This window comes from Anas platyrhynchos, chromosome 6 (genome assembly GCF_047663525.1).
Source record: "Anas platyrhynchos isolate ZD024472 breed Pekin duck chromosome 6, IASCAAS_PekinDuck_T2T, whole genome shotgun sequence".
In the NCBI taxonomy this organism is placed as follows: Eukaryota; Metazoa; Chordata; class Aves; order Anseriformes; family Anatidae; genus Anas; species Anas platyrhynchos.
The window spans coordinates 13,350,965-13,373,343 of NC_092592.1; the positions used below are offsets into that span (position 1 = coordinate 13,350,965).

At 43.3% G+C, this 22,379-nt stretch overlaps 1 protein-coding gene across 5 annotated transcripts in view; it reads right to left on the reverse strand.

The window, feature by feature from the left end:
* The window catches only part of CDHR1 (cadherin related family member 1), a 61,257-nt gene continuing 38,878 nt past the window's right edge, over window positions 1-22,379 (reverse strand). For 4 of the 5 annotated variants that reach the window (XM_038181191.2, XM_021276798.4, XM_072039473.1 and 1 more), the window contains 7 exons: window positions 20,642-20,845; window positions 17,591-17,743; window positions 14,224-14,388; window positions 12,024-12,091; window positions 9,185-9,413; window positions 7,993-8,247; window positions 1-1,662 (listed from right to left, as the gene is read on the reverse strand). In XM_038181191.2, the coding sequence (XP_038037119.1) occupies window positions 1,111-1,662; window positions 7,993-8,247; window positions 9,185-9,413; window positions 12,024-12,091; window positions 14,224-14,388; window positions 17,591-17,743; window positions 20,642-20,845 (1,626 nt within the window). In that variant the 3' untranslated portion in view covers window positions 1-1,110. Of the gene's footprint in view, window positions 2,590-7,992; window positions 8,248-9,184; window positions 9,414-12,023; window positions 12,092-14,223; window positions 14,389-17,590; window positions 17,744-20,641; window positions 20,846-22,379 lie in introns of all 5 variants that reach the window. The other variant, XM_072039474.1, reaches the window with a different exon arrangement.

Below are 22,379 nucleotides of genomic sequence, written 5' to 3' on the forward strand. Positions count from 1 at the left end.
GACGAGCCAGAATATTTTATGGAAACTTCCTTTTGCACTCACCAGTCCCTGGAGCAAGCCAGGAGAGGTGATGAAATACATTCCCCGACACCTCCTGCTAGCAGCATAAAAAAAAAAACAAGTAATCTTTCCAGACACATTCCTGACCGACATATGTGACTTTCCAGCACTTGTCTCTATTTTTCACTTATCATTTTTCTCTCGCCTTTACCTTATCTTCCCTGCTGCTTTAATCAAGTCCTCCTGCTGGCCTGCCTCTCATTAGGGGATGCAGAGTCGGAAGGAGGCAGTATTGAGTGAGTGCTGCTACTGAATTTCTGTGCTTGCATCCTGGCCTGGCTGGTCCTCCCTTCCCTGATTAGCAGGCAAGTCCAGGGTGGAAGCGAAGCGCAGCATCATGCCAATGTGCTCCGGCAGAATCCAGCATAAACGGCAGGAAAATGAAGAACTTCTCCAAGCCTGCCCGCTTACCTGCAGGATGAGGGGTACCAAGGCCGTCAGCACATCGTTCTGCCAGCTGCTACCCTGCACTTCGCGCCCCAAGGGCAGCAGGCACCAGCTATGTGCAGCTCCCTCCCAGCGTGCCGTGCCGCTGCTCCAGGAGCCCCGCACACCAACCCTGGTGCCACAGCCAGGCCAGCATCTTCAACACTGGGCCTGGGAATTGAGGGGGGTTTTCGGACACCTCAGACCCCCGTGCTGGACCAGACGAGAAGTGGCATCTGCCAGTGCCTCGGTTGCAGAGCACCTTGATGCAGAACAGGACTCCAGCTAAGGGCTTCCCAAACTGGGGCAAGCTGAGCTGCTGGTCGCTTGGGGAGACTGCCTAGCGCAGGGGCATAGTACTGAGCACCCATCAGACAGCTGCAGGGTGGAACCAGCACTGGGACACGACACAAAGGAAGTGCAGTCCTAGCTGGGCATGGACCACAGCGTTTGGTACAGGTGGGGCAACTTCGTAGCATGTAATACTTTCAGGAGGTGAGGGGGACTATCGGAGCAAGAAGCTGCTCTCAGTTCACAGGGTGCTGACAGACACAGGGAGGACCACGGCACGTAATATATCCACGCACAGCCACAAGGCGCAGTCTCTGGGGCTGCCGAAAGCACCTAGATGTGGGGCTCGCCGATAGCCGCATTCCTCTTCTCAAACCTCATTTTGAGCTCTGACACCAGGGCGTTGTGGGCACTGCTGTGACCTCGCTTCTTCAGCTGTTTTTTGATGAACTTGGGGGTGAGGGAGCCGGACACGGTTGGCACCCGCCACCCTGCGGCGTCCCCGCTGGAAGCCAGGGCAGGAGGTGGCGGGGGCACAGGGGCGGCTGGTGGCACGGGGGCAACCTGGACGTTGTTGTTGCTGTTCTCGTTCTGCAGGCTCTGTGCATCATCCTCGACGACAAACTTCTCCGCGGCATTGCTGGGCCTCTTGAACTTCAGCCACTCCATCCTGACCGTGCGGGACGGCTGGGGCTGCCTCTTTTTTATGATCCTTCTTACCGGCATGATTTTGTTGGAGCGCTTATTGCGCCAGAACATGGCAGTAGAGATCATGATAGTTATCAGCACCATTATGCCCATGACACCAGCTAGCACTCCTAAGGCTTTCATGGGGTTATCTTTAGTTTGCATCAAAAAGGCGGCCATAGGCCCTTTGTGAAGAGTCTGTAAAAGAGTACAAAGAAAACACATGACTTACTCTGTGGGACAGACAGTGACCTAGAAATTTCATTTGTCCAAAATATGTGACAAGCAGGGGCCACTACTGGAAGTTGTCTCTAAAGAAAAGTGAGAGTCAAAGAGCCAGTCCAGCTTTGCACAATTTGGAGCAGGAGACTGGGCAAGCGCTGCAGTGTTGAGAGAAGGATGGTGGTCAAACACAAAAGCTTACAGGAGTATTACTGCCAAATTAGGGCAGATTCCTGCTTATCACCACAGTGTTTGTTTAACTTGCAAGAACTGAGCAAGAAAATAATTGGCTCTGGGATCTGCAGCTGTATTGTTGTACTATATGTCAGAAATAATTTCCTAGGAATAATAGCGTTGAACCCAAACAGAAGTTTATGAGTAGAAAATGATCTTTTGAAAACAGCCGCAGGTGATACGGTGATGCAGTTTATAGGACCATTACTGAAAATGGCATTTAAAAGATTATGAGAAAACTACGCTTTATAAAATTACAGTGTACAAATGAGTAGTTAGCAGGTACGTGCTGCATTCTGTTTTCAAGTACTCTTTTACAGACATAACAAAACTCTTTGAGGTAAGGGACATGATTAGGGCTAAAGAGCTTTGTTTTCAGAAATAAGAAAAATAAGCAGTGACGTAAGCTACATATGGCATATTAAGGACAAATGAATGACCAGTTCACTTTGCAGCTTAGCACACTGTGCGTCTCGGAGGTCCCCGTATAATTTTGCGGATTTTGCCCTGCGGGTGGAGCTTGGATCTTTTCACACTTTTCCAGTATATGATGGTGGAGATCACCATTGTTACAGAAATGGTGGAAAGGACGCCACTCATGCAAATTCCAAATATCGTCCATGGACGCTTCTTGAGGCCTAAAATATAGGATTTTACCCTGGACTTGATCTGGAAATGTCAAAAATAAGAGAAACGGTCAACCCATGCTTGGTTGTATTTGAAAGAGGTGAGTATCTGTTATATATACAACTAGGGAGCTAGGGTGAGACGCTTATGGAACAGATAGCATAGAAAATAAAGGGAGCTGAGTGTCTTCACTTCTGTATTTTCACAACCTACCTCAGGCACATTATCCAAGACCGTTGTTCCCATAATCTGAATGTTTCCTATTGGCAAAGACAAATGGGCAAATACATGCTATTGGAAGTCATGGACCACTTTACCTTACCAGTAGGGACCAATTTTCTTTTTTGTTGTTGTTGTGCAAAGTTTTCCCATTATTCAATGAGCAACAGACCTGAGCTAGAAAAAGCAAAGCAGCCCACGACTGTCAGAGCTTGGATTCAACATCAGCTTTGCTGTTGTGCATTACATAGATATTGTGTACTTAAATTCCGTCAGATGGCAGAAATTCTATCCTAGCTTACCTTAACTTCATGTGAAAATCTGATGAATTAAGTGTCAGACAAACCCTGCTAAGTAGTACATGACCTGAAATGAGTCCACTTATAATTATGAGTGTTGTCGAGATCTATTCTGTAGCGTGCCACAGACGGCTACATAATATAGAACTGACATGAGAAAGATGACATATACTTAAGATGATGCTATATAGATGAGTAATAATTATTTGACTAGCTATTTGCAAATCTTGAATAAATGAGATTAGACAGAAGTACGTGTCCCATGTTGTCAGTGTACAACAGTTCCAGGTTCGAGAACTGATGAAGATCATACGGTGAGTTTCAGAACACAGTTTCATTCAACTGCCCTTCATCTCACTAAGTTTGACACTTGTTCAGAGCTTCCAGGTATGAAGAGATGATTAATACTGAAGCTAAACCCATTAATAGTTAGCTGGTTCAGCCTATGTTCTAATTACTGGGATGCTACTATACAAGTGTTGCCTAGAATAAGCCTTGAATGAGAACTGCTCAGTGATGTTTGCATAAAAACATGCGGCATTTTGTAAGCATACAGTGGTAAAATCGCTGTTTGTTGTGGGCATGACATTCGCAGGATAAATGGGAAGAGTGATTTGCAAAACAAGCCTGGAACGTCATCATCTTAGCTGTCCTGCAGACAGGCTTATGGTAAGTGCATTTGTCACCAAAAAGCTTCGATATCCTGTGTCATCCCCGTGACCCAGTCAGGTAACGCAGAGTCCAGGTCTGAGAGAGGTTTGAGCACCCTCTTACAGTCAAAGTGTGGGAGCATTTGGACACTGAAGTTTAAGTACCTCGTCTCTGAGCACTTCCCTGCACAACCAACGCACCTCCAAGGCACTGCACCGTTACCAGCAGTGCGTCAGAACTGGGCCATCAAATAGCGCTGCTTGGCAATTTATGTAGCCGGTATTTTTTCCCTAGGAGGGACGTTGCATTTTGGAAAGTGCTGATTTTTCTTGAACAGATTAAACAATGGCAGATGCACAATGAAATTAAAGCTGTAATGGGAAACACTGTCATATTTCTGGGCCTAAACACGGAGGAAATGCTCTGTTTCACAACAGCCATCAGAGGAGTTAAAAATACCACTGCTCACAACAGATAATGTTCTGATGGTTCTTCTGCTGCGATTTCACAGCTATAATGAGAACCAGAGAAGGGTTGGCAGACAGTTCAGAACTGTGGCAGAAGTTTGGAAGTAGCTAAGCTGTGTATCAGCTTTGAGAAAGGGGATGTCCAATCCTGGGACAAGAATGCAATTAAAGAGATTAAAGCAACCATTTGGAATAAAACACACCATGAGCTATTCATCATTTAACACACGTGTGGTCCTGGGCTTCTCATGCAGAAGCCTTGCAGCCATCTGTCCCCTGCAGGGAAGCTCCTCAGCCAGCGTCCCTCAGCGTGCCGAGGTGCCCGGCTCTGCACCCCTGGGACTTGCCAGCTTTTGAGAGGCCGGTCTCCAACACTGACACGTGCCTTTGAAGCTGGTTTCATGGACTCAGCACTGTGCAGCTTCAGGACAGGTATGACTCTGTGACATGGGTCTTATTCTCACCATCCTTCCTCCACAGTGGCTTTCTCCTCAAAACCCCAAGTTTACCAAAGAAGATGCTCGTGTCTCCTTTTGCTACTGAAAGGGCGACTTCCTTCCTTCACTTTTTACTGCCACAACAGCCTGCAGCGTGCAGACATCCACACCTCCTGGCAGCTTCTCAAGAGCCTTTCATAGTGCGTGGGCTGCAGCACGCAGAACGAGTGGGCAGTGCATCGTCCCGAAGTTGGACCCAACAGGAGCGTGTGGCTGAGCTGTTTAAGCATGGGAGCAGCTAAGGCTCCTTAGCTATATTTAGAAGTCTCAGTAAGCAGGCGAAGCTGTTAAGAGCCCAAGCTATCACAGATTATAGACAAATCAGGTTGTGTCAACTTCAGCAAGTGCATCTGTAAAATGAACCACTGGTTGTGACGAGCCCACTTCCACGTTTTTAGCATTGCTTGGGTTTTGCCTCAGATTAGACCTAGCCTTGTTGCAGGGATGGTTGCAGATGTGTGTAAGAGAGAAGGAAATACACCTTCTGTGAGTTTGTTGAACCTTTAAATCAGGGGAATGTACTCATCAGGTATATTTAGAAGTCTAAATCAGTGGCCAAAGCTATTAAGAACCAAAGGTGTCACAGATTATACTCTCTAAATGTGGACTAAAGCTCTGGGCTGTGAAGAACTGTAAATAAACGCCCCCGTATCCTAGCAGGACCTCAGCGGAGTCACGAGGAGGCAGGGGGATCCCCCATCAGGCCAACCCTCAGGATCAGGACTGGGGGATCAGCTACCAGTGAAAATTGCGGGCAGCAGGAATAGATTTTTTGAGGGACATTAGGGTGCAAAAAGCATGGCTTTTTCAGCATATGCTTCTTACTCTGTTGAGAAAGGATAGGAGATTAACAGATGCCATTCAATACCAATTTCCATAAAAACAGACTTGGTTAAATTAAAAGGCCTCTGGAATTTTTTATTGCTATATTGTTCCAACAGCAAAAGGTCCTTTTGATGTGCAATACTGCTGAACTTAGCCACAAGGCATCTATCTCGAAGGGCACAGCCTCGCGCTAATTGCAGTGGTAAATGTTAATCAGAAAATATGCCTGTTTAATTACTTGGTGTGATTAACACTGCAGGAAACCTCTGGAGGATGCATTCAAAAATACCTTCCTTATCCAAAATCAGTAATACATAAATACCCACCAAACAGCTAACTAAGAGAGACTTTGTGCAGCTGGAGCACGAAGGATGACATGTAGATTCCTAACAGTCAGAGAGAGGGAGGGAAAAAGAGCGCACACAACGTGCCTCTACCAAGAGACTGCTTCCTGCACAGACTGCTAGCAGTGGCTGTTGTGCCTGGGACACTGGGAACAAGCAAGAGCTTCCTGCACCACCACGGTAACTCACCCACACTGAAGCTGGAACCTGAGTGCTTTTTCAAGGAGGTGTGATGCTCTTGGGTAAAACAAACGAAAAAAAAAAAAACACAACGCAAATCATTACAAGCAATGAAAGAAGTAGTGGAGAATTGTGCAGAAGCTTACAGAGGACATGACGTGAGATTAGTGCTGCAGGTCCTGCTGAAGAGACATACTCAAGTGCAGAGAGGATGCTTTTGCTATTTCAGCATACGTGCTAGGACTTGGCAGGGAGAAGAGCATGGGAAGAAGGAATAGCTGTGTCTGAGAAGAATCCAGGTCTTCAGAGCCCTTTCTGTTTCCCCTTTACACTTTATTAAGGGGGAGCTCCCTCACTTCATGCACACCCAGGACAGAAAGGAGCAGAGAGATGGAGAAGACAAGTTCTTTTCATCATGTGCTTATGTTACTTCACACACTAGAAGGAAATCCAAGAAACTCTTCATCCCAAAGCACCAGGTGCTCTTTCTTTTTTTTCTTCTAGATATCCTTCATCAGCCAACATAGAAGGAGGAAGCCCCGGTTCAGGGACATAACTCCCCCAGCAGAGGAAGTGTGGGTACTCCCACTCTCCTTGACACCCCTCAGCCCTAGCCCCACACACTAACAGATTGGTAAACAGCTCGTCTGTGTACCCCGGAGAGGGGAGGGAGAGCTGGGGGATACGGGGAACCTCCATTTCCATCTCACCTGCACTCTGGGGCCAACAGCTGGGGATAGTGCCTGAGGCCACCTGCTGCCCCTTGTGAGCCACTTATGGTGCAGGGCGAGCCTGGAAGGCAGGCAGTGAGGGTGGGCTTTCCTGCTGTTGGCTGCGAGTAGAGATTCTTATTTGTTGCATAAAACCCACCAAGACTTATGGTTTCCATTGGAGAAAGAGAAAAAAAAGAACAAAAAAAAAAAAAAAAAAAAGAGAGAGAAAGAGAAAAAAAGAGAGAAAGCCAGCTGCTGTCTGCAGGAAGAGATTTGCATCTTTGCCCAGTACGCATCTGGTCCAGAGACCTTCACGCTAATGATGTGTTTCTCATCTACATTAAAGGCCATTTCCTTCCTGCTGGTACCTACTTAAAGGCATAGCAAGGCAGTTACGATAAATAAAAATCACACAAGCATGCTCTGCTCGTAAATTGCTGCCTGTCCTTTGGTGGATGAAGAAGTTGGACTACCAGGACACTCTCAACATATGTTTGCTATCTTTTAGAGTGGTCTTTTGTCTGCTAATAATACTGCAATTATTAAATTCACATCCAAATTTCTATTTACTTAAAGCACTTCGATAAAGTTTGCTCACTTTTCCTATGTCACTCATTTGACTTGCAAAAAAAGGTCAATATAGTTCACTCTGGCCCCAGTTACTTTCTATTAAATTTTGGCAAGGGGGAAAAAAAAGATTGTTTTCTCCTGAATGTAAACAAAAGATCAGAGATTTAGCAGAGATTTACCTCTACTCTCGGGAGCCTATAGTCCTTAATTCATATCTGTCTCCAACAATAAAATGCAAGAAACTCATCATTAAAGGTCTGCAAGGCATGTCCTGCAAGGAGCAGCTGAGGACACTGGGTTTGTTAAACTTAGAGAAGAGAAGGTCGAGGGGTGACCTCATCGCTCTCTATAACTTCCTGAAGAGGGGAAGTGGGGAGAGGGAGGTGCTCATCTTTTCTACCTGGTATCTACTGGGAAGATGCAAGTGAATGGCTCAAGGCTGCGTAGCAGAGGTTCAGACTAGACATTTAGAAAAACTTGTTTACCAAGAGGGCAGTTGGATGTGGGAACAGGTTTCCTAGAGAGGTGGTTGATGCCCTGTGGGTGTGTTTAAGATGCATTTTGATAATGCTTTTAATGATAGAGTTTAACACTGGGTCAGCCCCAAAGTACTCTGATAGTTGTTCTTGATCAAGAATCATCCCAGCACTGTTTAGGATTTTTCTAAAATATTTGCTTACCTCCTCTGTGATATCGATCTTCAGAACTGCTGTGGTACTGAAGGAAGGGGAGCCTCGGTCTTTGGCCTGCACCACCACTGACCATATACAGTCTTTGTTCTTTGTAATGTTGTGGATGATGTCCAGAGAACGGATATAGGATTTCAGCTTGATTTCCCCAGTGCTTTGGTCTATATCAAACACGTTGGCTGGGTCTGCTTGCATGATGGAATAATCAACAATGTTGTTGGGTTCTTCTGCATCTTGATCTATAGCCTGGTTGGGGAAACGTAAAGAACAAAGATGTTATTGCTTTGCCTGAAGACAAAACTCTAAAAGTTTCTGAGCATTCACTTCTGACAACGTCCATGTGGTAATTTTTGCTGACTGTTTTTGTTTAGTTTTGGAAACAAACTCCCCTTTCCTGGTACCAGCTATGCACCATTTTCTAATGACAAATAGCAGGGCTAGAGTTCTTTTTGTATAAATGATTTCTATTCAAGATTAAAGGGAAGAAGATGAAAAGCAGAATCATAACCTATCTGGAGACCGTAAACGGCCTATCGCTAGGGACTTTCTCCCACAACAGCGGGGACAAATGTTGAAATTAATAGAGAACAATGGGATTAGCTCCACACTCACTAAGCTATAGCTGCCTTAAGTTTTTTGCTGTGGTATTTATTCTGCTAGTGTTGGGTGTTGCATAATCAGGCTTGACAATATGCATTCAAATATGTGTAACATCGGATGTTCTGCTCCTTTGCCTGCAAATTGCTATTGCAATGTTTTTTAACCTCCTGTTCTGCACTGGATCACTATATATAGTTCTACAAAGTGAAGGGAATGAAGTTGTGTGGTTGAGCACAATGGCATGGCAGGAAGGTTAAGCATTCAAAACCCTGTACTTTCATTCATTCATCGTGCTTGGGCTTCTTATGATCACTGTATAATCCAGAATCCTCCACCAGCTAATGGTTCAAATACTGTAACGGAACTTTATCTTCTGCCTATAGAATTTATTTCTCTTTCTCAGCAGTCTGTAAATACTACTATTCCATGCTTTAATCCATTTTTTACGTACAAATGGATGTGCAGAATAAAGCCTCAGGAAAAGCCAACTTTCAGGCATTCATTGTGTTCCCTGAGCAATAAACTGCATAGCTGGGGCTTTTCCAAAGCACTCTGCTTTGTGACACGCTGTGTTGTTTCTCACCTCTATCTTCACCGGTGACCCGATGATCATCGTCTTTTCCTGGATGTTTTCATTGAACTCTGGAGAGTGATCATTGACATCTAGCACAGTGATGAACACTTCAGCCAGGCTGTACTTCCCATCTGTGTCCTCTGCTTTCACATAGAAATTATACTTTGAGTTCACTTCAGCATCTAATACAGCCCAGGGCTGGGTGTAAATTATACCTGTTGATGGGTGGATTAGGAACCTGAAAAAAAGAAGCACAGAGAGATTTTGAGGTTTATTTATTATTTTTTTTTGGTAACCTAACATATGTTTATAGCCTGGGGCAAAGGTGGGTTCTAAACACTGAAATACTGTGCTCAAAGATCAAAGACTGGTATTCTTCACCTTCCTTCTGTCAGGCTGATGTTTCTGAATCATTCACTCTACCTATCTTTGGTTTGTTCCTTTAGGCTTGAAAACCACAGACTGTGATGTGAACACCACAGCGTCTGGTGTTTTTCTATTCATTGTGCACTAGCCATTTTAGCTGCATTTTCTGTTAAAGGCTTTGTCCTAAAAAATGCTCAGCTCGATGGCCTTCCTCCAGAATAATTTCTTCATGTTAAAAAATTAAGGAACTGCCTATTTGTTCAGTTTATAAGTACAATGTATTTGATAATGTCCTGAATAAATTAAAAATGATTGATATCTCCTCAACAGCTAAAGGAAGGTTGCTGAATATCATGTTTAAACTCTTTGCTTCTCAGAATGGGTAAGAAAAATGGCTGCTCTCAAATCCCCAGAAGTGCAGGGCACATTATGTCCTCCAAAACTAATCACTTTTCCACAGACTGGCACTGGGATGGAGAGGGTGTTCAGATTTATCTGTAGCAAGTTCACTTCTACACATTTGTAATTACTGAGACACTATCAAAAGTGACATGCGAAAGCTCAGATTTACAAAGATACCAACGCAGTGTCTTTTGTTAATGGACTACCAACATAGGCTCCAAACAGTAGGGTTTTTAACAAATGAAAGGTTTTGTATATCTCCTTTAATTAGTTTAAAGGATGACAAAATATTTTCTGTATCTCAACTGTGAGCGTAATTGAGAGTGATTATAAAACATGCACTTAGTAATCCAGAATCATCAATTGTTAGCATTACTCTGTTAAATACAAATACAAGTCTGGATGAAAGCCAGGACCTGGAGGTGGAAAGAGCTGTGCAAACTCTTGGTAGGAGATGGTGCCTGTGCTGAGTGCCTCTTTAGTGCCCAACCCAGTCTCACCACACAGACAGAACTCTCATCATTGCCATTTTAGTGGAAGAACAGAAGCAGTGAGATGTGAAGAGACTGTAGCAGTGCACCCCACTCCCAGTGTCACTTTGGATGGAGAATTACTGACGTAATGGCTGTGTCTTCAACAGCTAACACTATTCCTCTTACTCAGGTAAAACTCATCTTTCTGCCAATGCAACTGCATTTCCACTGATGCAACCCTGTGATGAAAAAACATGCTCCTAATTGAAAATCTCAAATCTATGTTCAGCATATCTGGAGGTTCAATGCTTAAGAAATCAATCCAGCCTTGGAGTGCCATGCCAAGCTGGCACAAGCAAAAGAAAAAAAAAAAATGTATTTAAGAACGGGAAAAGTGCCTTTGCACCCTTATTTCCTCATTCAGTAGCATAAGAAGAGTGAGCCTGAACATCCTCACAACTCCAATCAGAAGAAAGTTGCACCTACTTTTTTTTTTTTCTTTTTTAATCCTTTGTCAACAACCTTCACAAGCATCTTTGCACCAGCAGCTACACTTGAAATCAGAGAGGTCTGCCTCTATGACATGACCTTTGCCTGCTTGCCTCTATGCAGTCTGCAGATAGCTTAAAGACTTACTGAGCAGCTCAGAATAATCCATCCTGGAAATGCTCCCCTATGTGTACCCTTCTGGCTACAGAAGAAGTTCACCCTTAACATCTTGGATTTTGGACTTTGATTGTGCCTCCTAAATGGCTTTCACCCTAACAAGAGGAGTTCAGCTTTAACTCCAGGGGATAATGTAAAGAGAAAAATAGATTCTGGAGCTGAGTGCCTGAACAGCTTATTCATTTCCTACTTCTGCCCTGCAGCCCCATCACGTCCAGGAGATGCAGCTGCCAGCAGCAATGTCTGTGATGGCTGGTGCTAGGCATGGCTGGGAGCCCCAGCTGATGGACCGCAGCAACTGCTGGGATGGAAGCAGTGTAGGCAAAAACAACATACCGGGACCTTCTTACCCCCACACTGTTCCCAAGGCAAGGAGAAGCCAGGCATTGTTACAAAATCAAACAAGCAATGGATTCCCTTCTTCCCTGATGTAGGGCTGCAAGTTTTACATATATATGATGCTTTGAACATCCAGTGCAACTGGCCTTGAAAACTAAAGTTTATATCTTTGGAAGTCTTGACTTTGATTTATTTTGGCAAGAGTTCAAACCAAACTATTTGTACAACTGTATAGAATGGTAGGTGAAAGAGCAAGGAAATTTTTTTTCTCCCAGAATTGACTTTTGACAGCTAGACCAAAATCTCCCATTTCGCTTAGAAGCATTTTTCAGATGGTGATTGAACAGATCCTGTGTACTGGTACTTCAGCTGCCTTATATCTCTTTGGGGGCTTGTGGGTAAAATTCCATGGGTTGATGAAGCAGATGTTTAATGATCAACATTTTTTCTGTTTTGTTCTTTTTTTTTTTTTTTTTCCCCCACAAAGCTCAAAGAACATGGCATAAACGTCCTTGGAAATGAGCAGATCAAGAACAAGCCTGCTCTTTTAAATTCTTTTTAATACTCTGCTTAAAGGTTATTTAATTTTATTTTTTACTCACAGATCTGCTCCTGTTCCATAGATAGAGTACTTGACTTCTCCCCAAAGTCCTGAATCTGGATCTGTAGCCTTAAAAAAAGAAAATAAGAGAGTCATCCTTTACTAAATGGCAAAAAGATGTGTGGCCATTTTTCTTTGAAAAACAAGTCACTTAAAAACCCAAGCTCCCTCCTTTTGTCAGAACATTTTTAGGGGGAAACCACACAGACAATTATGCACCTAGAAAACAGCAAAATCTAACACACAGAAATGTCACTGGGTGTCCCAATTAAGCTGCTAAGACGTTGCCAGTCTCCTGGCCAGGCTGGTGCCCAGAGGCTCTAGCAGGGAGAAAGCCACTAGATGGCTCTATTCATTGACATTTAACACATCTTTCCTTTAAAAGAAAAGGAGCCAATCCCAATGACACAAGCTGCCCACTCTCAAGCCTTCCTAATTATCAGTTTAGTATTAATGTATATTCCCTGGCCAAAATTACTTACTGTACATAGAGGATTTTTTTTTTTAATATTCTGCTCTTTTAATCAATTCCGTTTAAAGTAACATGTAACAAATACTGAAAACTATCCATAATATTTTAGCTTTGCTTATAAGATAATCACTCTTGTTCCTGTGTGACTTTTAGTAATGCAGATGCTACAACTGTTGATATCTTTGTTCAGGATTCTTGTTGGCTTCGAGTCTTAGCTCAGGATTTGGAAAGCTACTGATTTGGTGACAGTAATTCCCATAAACCCGTTCCTTTGATAGCTCTGAGATGCTATACTGTACCATTGTATCTGGCCATCTAAATTCCTGGTGGTCGTGGTTAGCTCACTCATCTTTCTGATTAAACATTTGTTACTTCTTTTGAAAACTAAGACAATGTCTTTGATTCCTGCATGGCTATCAACCTTGCTGATAAGTGTTTTAAGTTTCTCTCACCCCATAATTTTGACCACAGTCTACGTTGGGACTGCCTAACTTTTCCCGAAACATTCTGTACACCTGGGATTTCTGCCAGAATAGTAGTTCTGGGTACTCGGAGAATCTCAGTTTGTGAAGTATATTTGTGAATCTGGGTCAAACACTGAGTTGTTATCACATGAAAGTAAATTTTACATGGAAACTTCAGCTACGCTATATATACCTTGGCTTAGAATGGTTAGTTTCACTGCTTTTTACAAACTTTTTGTAAATTTCTTTCTTTTTTTTTTTATCTGTCCACCTCATAGAAATTTTTTAATTCACCTTCTTGTGAAGACAGTGACGTTTGGAGTCTGTTCTCTACAGCATTCCTATTAGTTTCCTCTAACAACCATTTTTGTAATGTTTATGTTCCTTTTCCTCTTTCATTCTTCCAGCTCTAATATTTGCCTTTTGCATTTTATTATGATAATTTCATTTCCTTTGTGATTTGCAGACAGCCTGTGCTGGAGATCTCTGGCAACCTGCCTCCATCACCCTTACCTCCAAGGCCTCTCTCTGCAAGGTGACTTGCATCACCCTCTGATCCCCATGTAGCCAGGAGCTTTGTGACATGAGACATGTTTCCAGTTCCAGCAGCTGCACTAACGGGGTACAGCTTGCATCTAATGGCTGGGAACGCTTCTCCAGCACAGGACCCATGCAACACTCTGATTTTCCCTGAGCTTCTTTCTATGGAAATGTGAGCAGAGGAAAATCTGTAAGCGTATTCTTCCCACAGTGAGAAGATACTTCAACAGGGATCTTTCTTTCCCAGCTCTAAGCATTTTAGTGTTATATTCTTGCCTTCATTAACTGTCTAATTATGCATTTAGCAGCCAGATTCCTCCCAGGAGGAGGAGACTTATACCTAACTAAGCAGGCATCTTGTTTTCTTTTTACTCGTACTTAAGCAAGCAAATCCAGTAAATCCAATTCCACTTAGCCAGAACCGAAGCTTTCTGCTGGACATTGATTTGACTGGGGCTTTCTTAGTACTCACAGACCATGTGATCTGTCTTAAAAGCAGATGGCCTTTAATTAAAAAAAGAAAAAAAAAAAGAAAATTTGTTGTTCTGAAGAATGCTTGCCTACAATTTTATTTTATTGGAACATGTTTTGTTTATTCTAGAAAGGAACTGGAGATGAATGGTAAGATTTGTGAGGTGCCATTGTCTACTGTTTTTAAGGTATTTGAGCTATCTCCATAAATAGCTAGAAAAGAGAGCATTTTCTTAACAGATAAATAAACTTACAGTTATAGCAACTACGTTTGAGCCTCCTGGGGAGTTCTCAGGGATCCTGGCAATGTAGTAGTCAGAGGAGAATTTCGGGACATTGTCATTGGTATCCAGTAAGCGTATCACTACGTCAGCTGTTGAGCTGAATCTCTCTGGTGTGTTCACCTCTATTGCAAGAAGCTAAGAAGAAAAACAAAACCAGAAAATTACTACAAAGCTGATACTACTACTTCTTAAAGGAGTTTCATAGTGGAAGCCTTGAGCTTCAGACGGTAGAGAAGGGCTGCCATGGTGTCTCCTGCTCGCTTCATGCAGCACCTGAGACAAAGGCTGTTGGAGCCCATCCTCCCTGTGCCACTCACTCGCAGGGCACTCAGCCTTTCTCCTGCCGTGTTACAGTTCCCCACTGAGGCAGGTGGTGTGTGAGGTCTGCCAGCGGTGGCACCACTGACTGGCTGAGAGGCACATGCTGTGTTCAAGTCTCCCTGCTGGACTGGGAGAAATTCGTGTCACCTACAGGTGACAGGGTTTGGAGGGGAAGAGTTTAAGTAGGCAGCGAAAAGGCTATCTCAGTACCATCTTCTGGAGCTCTTCCTACCTTACAGTTATAACAGTTGAAAACACAAAGTGACAGAGTTCTTGAAGAATTCAGCCCAAAGGATTGCTTGGAATCACTACAGATCACATCTGTTCTGAAAGAGGAGTTTGTTACTGCATCTCTGTGCTAACTTGTGTGCTTGGGAGTCTCAGGGTGGTGTTTCACCAAATTACTTTTGGGTGGTGTTTCACCAAATTACATTTTTGAAGTTAGTCATACAGACATCACCAAACCTGCTTGTGAGCAATCTCAGCTCTAAAACAGCACACAGATAAAGTCCGACTGCTTATCATGCACGTGGACCTTTAACTAAACTATAGCATCCACAGTGAAATCTTTGCTGCTGGTATCAACCCCTGCTAAAGTATCTTACAAGGGCTTAGTATTTTCACGTTGTTTTCTACATTCATTTTTATTCCCTCTCCTTTCAGCAGTCACAGTCCAGCTATGTCAACATACTGACAACATCTTCCTTCCCTCGGGGGGGGGGATTTTTGTCAGATTACTTCTCTGCAATGTATTATGCAGCTGTATATAGTTCATTATAAACAGAGAAAAGAAAAAAATAGGGGAAAACTATTTCTTCAGAGGACTACACAGCAACAATTAATACAACTGCCAGAAAAGCAGACAGGTATAATCTTAGAAGTGGCAGGTGATTCGTTAAAATAGATCTGGTTTTGGCAACTGAAAATAACTGCAGCCTCATCTAGTCCCAGTCTGCAGGAGATGTGAGTGAAGAAGGCGAGGAGCAGGTCCAGGCCCTTGTCGAGGAGGGACGTACTGTGTGCTGATGGAGGAGGAGGGAGGTGGTTTGGCTTCCAGAGCAGGTCAGCCTGTGGCTACAAGTCCCAGCATAGTGGGACAGTAACACTTGGCCTCTCCGGCAAAGGGGCTTGAGCTTTAAAGGGCCAGGTTGGAGGGCACAGAGGTACAAATTATCACAGCTGCCAAAACTTGGGAAGCCCCCTCTGGCTCTTGGACAGCTGAAAATGAAGAAGGTCATGCTGACCAAATGTATTTAAAAGCCAGCCCTAAACAGAAGACAGATTTTCTCAAGTAGCCTTTGCCTCAGGTAGTTCTTTAGGGCACCTCCCAGTCATATCAGCTTTAATCCCTCTCTGGCATTTTACTGTTAAATAATGAACCAGAGGAGCTGGACCATTGTTTACAGGGGAAAAAAAATGACAATAGCTTCTCAAAGTTGCTGTAGGATATGTGTTAAATAGAAATAAGAACCTGTTTCACCCCAAAGTTTAACTAGAATGATTATTTTAGCAACTAAAACTGGGTAGGAAGTGATTTGAACTTTTCAGGGAAATGGAGAAGGCAATGAAGTCTCTATAAAGTATTTGCTGTCATACATTATTACCGTATCATTCAGCTGCACCTTCTCCATTTGGAATCTAGACAAATGCTCTGCATTTTTAGCAAAGCTGTACAGTCCTTCTTCTGTAGAAGGAATTTCACCCTCCCTTCCCACCCCCAAAAAAACAATAACTACTCAAGTTAAAAAGATGTATATTCTTTTTCCTAGTAATTAATTCTTTCAGTGTTCAGGCCAATCACATTAACTACTTCCATTTCTATTAGTATTCATGAGGAGGCCATGTGTAGCTTCTTTACTGGTCTTTTGGCAGTTTAACCTGAATAAATGTGTGCTTATTATAATTAGTTTCAGTAGCATTTTATAGCCTGTTCTGAATCTTTCATTTTGATACGATAATGATGCATCATATTTTTGTAGCATCTATAAGCTATGAAGTTCAAACTGAGAAACCAACTTTACAAGAAGAGACATAAAGCATTCTGCAGTGAAAGGACTTTTGGGTGGTTCTGTGCAGGGCCAAGAGTTGGACACAGGGTTCCTTGTGGGTCCCTTCCAACTCGGGATATTCTGTGATTCTGTGACTTGGTAAGGACACAAAACAAACTATGTGGTAAGGGTGAGAACAAAACCCAGGAAGTCTGACTTCTGAACTGTGCTAAAAACACCTTTTTTGTGTACAAAATGAAAATTGGCATGTTTATACTCAGCTATACAGTTTTGACTTTTTTTGTTTATGACTACAGAGATTGCCTACACCATTTGATGCAGACAGAACCCAACATCTATACTCATGTTCAGAGGCAGCTGACACAAACCATACTACTTAATTATCTCATTGATGAACTGATGAATCCATTAGGGAAGGTGATAATACAAGTTTCCAGCCTTCAGATGAATGCTGGTTCTTGTATGGCTGGCTTGGAGCATGGGTGCAATAGCCCCAGATCAGTCTGCAAAAGGCCATATATATAGATATGCTCTGACAAAGAGAGTGAGCAATTTTGGGAAATAATTTTCCAGTCAGCTGGGACCTTCAGCCAGCCAATATTGAAAAGCATGATCATGAACAAAATTGCTTAGAACTAAGCAGGTGAATTTCTGGCTCCAGAGACATTAGGATTTCACCCTGTGAATTTATCATTGTAAGAGAAGAAATAACACCCTCAGGGTTCTGCCTAGAATGACTCAGAGCCAGCAACATGTACAATTTTCACAGAGATAATAGTCAACAGTTTGCACTGACTGGACTAAATTGCATCCAGATGCATCCATTAAACCTTTTGGAAGTTGATGAACCAAGGGTGGAAAATGGGTGTCCTTTACATGGAATATAATGTCACTGACAAAGCATCAGACAGCTCCAGGTGGACTGAGAAGACAAATCCCATCAGATATGTAAGCCATCATACACATATCAGATACACAGGCAGAGAAGACACATAAAGCAGAAGTACCTTGAAGGTTAACACCTTGAATTTTTCATAGTCAATAGCAGCAGAATTTTCCACTATTATTGTAACCTGAGCCTCATTCAGGACAGTTTGGGGAACAACTCGGAAGATGCCACCAGGTCCAACAAGACGGAGGTTGAATTTAGCATTTGCTCCCTGTGAATAAAAGCAGATACTGCATTGTTTTTGGTGAACAATTCATTTCTTACAGCTTACATTAGTTCTGTTTCTTCAGGCTGTATAAAATTAGCATCAGTCTTACTGCTTAGAGACCTCTGTTCTCCATCCCCTGAGAAAGAGACAACTAAGAAGCTTAGTTATATAATCCCTCCAGCCCTGGTCACAAAACAGACGTAGCTTTTCTGTAAGTAGATTGACAGGCTTGGTTATTCTTCCAGTCATAATGGAAAAACCCTCCAGTAGAACTGGCTACAAGAGGCACTTTTTTGGCAAGGAGCCTTGGGCTTTGTACTGCGTGTTGCCAGCTAGTGCAGGTGAGCAGGACACCACCATGTGCAAGGAAGCTCTGCCTTCTCCTGGTTCCTGCCAAGGAAAGACAACTGTGCTGCTTGAGTCAGGACAGTTCTTAAAAACCCAACCTGTTACCTTTAATAACTCATTCTTGGGATGATGCAGAGCCATGAAGATGTGCAATTTCCAAACAGAGGTGGTACCTGACAGTTTGCACTGACTGGGTAAAGCCAGCCCAGAGTTACAGCCACCAAACCTACTGGAGGTTGGTGCACTTGGGAGCAGAAATGAGCCCTGCTTATGCAGAATAAAATGTGGCAAACATCTGATAGCTCCAGGTGAGGTGAGAAGACAAATCCCATCACATAGATAAACCCAGCCAGAGAGGAAATGGGAAGCAGCAAAATCTAGAAGGTTACCACTACTGGTGTGTGAGCTGGGACCAGGGAGCCCTAGTGCCAGCCCAACTCTTTAAAATTAACTGGAGCATGGAAGAAAAAAGATGAAGTGGGGATTCTCACATCTCTGTCTTACAGGGGAAGAAGGAAAATGACCTGAGGCCATGTACCAAGCTCTCTGACTTCACCAATTTCTCCAACAATGTCATGATTACATTGTGACAACCAGCCACATTCAGTGCCTGGCTGTGCCAGGCTTTGCCCCTAGCATGAATCTTGAGGTGAAGAATTTCTAATAGTAACTTTCAAACAGGAAAACTTTACTTGCAGCTGTATTCCCAAGGGGCTTGTTATGAGCAGTTCTTGCTGCAACCATGTCAAGAGGAAAAGTATTCATTGGTGGACCCACAAGGAAACCGGAGTGATCTTGGATCTAAGCTCAGCGGTGTGCCTTAGCACAGCAGTTTGCATGGTTTGGCTACACAACCCCCCCCAGCCACACAGGGGACAACAGGCTCTCTTCTGGGCAGTAAAGCCGGGCATGCAAAAAAAGCCACAACAGCTGGACTATGGGGAAAGTTGAATATCTGACCACAAGAAGTCCTCTGTACTTGGGATGGTGGCAGTGGTGGGGAGAGAACTGCCTCCCTCCAACAGCTGTGTGATTTCTGACAGTGATGTGCACTGACCCCAGATCAGCTCAGAGCAAGCCACTCTGCGTGTCTCATAGCAGACAGCCGCGGGACACGGGAATGACTGAAGGGACAACACAGCGAGCCCTTAGCTGCGTCTGTCAGATGAGGAGAGTAGAGGGAGAAATTTCTGTATGATGTTCTTGCAAGACGGCATTTCCACTGAACTTTCGGCATGAAACAGGCTATGCCCATAACTTCCTTCTCACCTACGCAACCCATCCTCCTAAAGGGGCAACAGTGGCTGTGACAAACTGATTATGATTTGGATTTTCTTCCCTATATAGAACTCCTGTGCGGAAGAGAAACATTGCCTTCTATGCCTTAAAACAAAAGCTAACCAATCCCGCTGGAGTGATGTCTTACACTGTACTAGGAAGCTTCTTGAGAAATCTATAGTGTACTTAGCAATGTTTTCTGCTTATTTTATAGCCTAACTTGCAGCCCTGAATATTTTGTCAGCCTACATATGATAAATATATGTTTTGTCTCTAAATAGAAGAGATGGGTTTTGTTTCTTTTCTTCTGCAGCAACATCCTCTGTGACAATAGCAGGATAGACGTAGCACTGCTTTGAAAGCAGTCATTTATCTGCTTGCTGCAGAGCAGCAGGAGGGAGGGGGAAGAAGCTAGTGGGTTTGATAGAGTACAATACAGTCAAAACAGCACAGTACTGAGCACAGTTATATAAGAGCACTCTTTCCAATAGCAATACAGTTCTCAGATGCATTAAGCTTTCTCTTGTCACTGCCTAACCTGAGGCTAACTCAGATGGATGCCATTCATACAGTATTTAGCTTAGGGATCCCTATAGCAACCATCACCATAGTACCTATGGGTATCAGAGGTCAGCTAGATATCTGGCGGAGATGAATGGAGACTTCTTTTCTTTCCTTTGATCTGGTTAGTTAGTTTGGCTCTGGCATAATTTTTCAGATTACCTAAAAATATCACTCCAGTGGGAATGATTTATCAAAGTACGCACTGCAGACTCTGGTTGTAACAAAAGGGCCAGAAGGATAATATGCTGTAATAAAAACAGTGTAAGGGTACGGACCATGTTGTTTCCAGAGGGGCTAGAGAAGACACAGACAGCAACTGCACTTAAAGTTACTAAAGTGGTTGGGAGCCCTAAGTAAATCTCTACAGGGAATGTTCTTGGACATTACACTGACAACAGCTGAACAGAACCAACAGAGGAAAATAAGGACTGCCCAACTTCAGTGGCCCCAAGAGCTGGACTGCAGCTTTAGGACCACCCTGCTCCTTGCCATAATGGGATATGAAAGACTGAATATGCTTCTGGCTCCAAACTCTATGGTAATGGACCCCAAAAATACTTTGTCTACCCTGAACTTTCTGGGAATGCAGGTGAAACAGCTGAGGTCCTAAAAATCAAAAAAAGGGGCCAGACATTTGCCAATCCTGTCAGCCCTTACTCGTCTTTGGGAAATAGGGCAGGAAAACTCAAAAACCACGTAGTTTCCACTTACCTGGTCTGAATCGTTGACTGTAATCTTCAGTCCCCTCAAGATTTCACCCTCTGGGGGATGCTCATACATGGTCAGTTCAAATCTGTTCTGGGGACCGTTTTCTCCGTAAAACGTTGGAGGATGATTGTTGAGGTCAACCACCCTTATAGTCACCATGGCAAAAGCATACACAGAGATGTCACCTTCTGGACTGACTTCGGATGCCTACAGAAGGTAGAGAGAAAAAAGATGAGGGAATATTCCCTTCTTAGCTGCAGCTGGTTTTCCTCAGCTCCACGTTCAGATATTGTTCTGCATGCAGAAATCACCCCAACACACACTGATTTTGTGCACAGATTCACAGGCTTACATTTCTCTAGAAACCTCAGTCCATTTCACACTGAAGTTTATGATGATTAGAAGGTTATGGTAATATACCAGTCTCAACAAAATCCTGATGAAAAAAATCTCCTCATTTTGTGAGCTCTGTACCTCACCCTAGATGAAAACAGCTCTCTAAAGACAGATAATCTAATAAAGACAAGATAATTGCTTGCCTGAAGTGCTGACAGAATAGAAAGGGAAGGTGAACTTTAAATTTGCTGGGGCATTACAGGTATTTGATTGTTGCATTGCTGGAAGGACAGCAGCTTTGAAACACTACAGGAAAAACTGTACTTGCTGCATTTAGGCAGCTGGAAATTTGAAAAAGCAGAATGACAGACTTTTTTTTTTTTTTGAGATTTATTCTCTGATTTACAATTCTGCTTTTCTGCCTAGGTGAGCTTAGTTTAAGTTGGATAGAGTTTGTACAGATGAGCAAGTTTAGCTAGCATTTTTCTGAACTGAACGATGAAATCAAAGTTAAACAATTCCAACACACAGTCTAATTCACTGGGTTGAACCTAAGATATTTCTTCTGTCAGCACAGAAACTCTGACTGGTGTTTTTGTAACAAAGCAGGTATCTCTAACAGACATTTTTGCATTCAAAGGGCTCAAAAACAAAGGCACTAGACTGCTAAACTTCTCTGAAGAAGTAAAATTCAATTGTTTAAAGCATGTCATATGTAGAGTGGTGCTAAATTCCATCACATAATTTGTTGTCCCATTTATGAACAAACAGCATCCTCACTGATTTGATATTACAGTTCTGCAACATGCAACTAAGACTGAATTTACCTGAAAGATTGTTGTACCACTTTCTGAGGCTGGGGAAGAAGATCCTCAACTTGAAATAGATGCAGTTAGAACTGACAGCAATAGCCAAGGTGCAACACGACTTTGACTAGATGTTAGGGGAAATTTATTTGTAAATTATGCCTAAATTCCCATATGTATTGCTGACTGTATTGCTACGCATCTGGTCAGAACAAGAAACTGCACCAACAGCAAGTGGAGAACATCCCTGTAAATAGGTCTGCCAGGAAGGGGTGGTAGCAGGGTGAGCCAGGCCCAGGCAGATCCAGCAGGCTTCATTCAGTGACCACAAAATTTGCCCTCCTGGCACACAGCCATTGCTCTCCTTCCATAACAGCTGCTCCCACTCATCCTCTCTGGTGTGCAAACCAATCTGGAGGTACTGCTGAGAAACAAGCAATTTTGCTGAATGCAGCCAAAACAGAGGCTCGTGCTTGCTACCCAGCCAGGTATTTTTATCTCTGCTTTAACATTTGGCACTTTGCTTAGGAGACACATTTTCCCAAGGTTATTGAAGGCTTCTCTAGGAGCATTTTGAAGTCTGAGTCAAGGTTTGACGT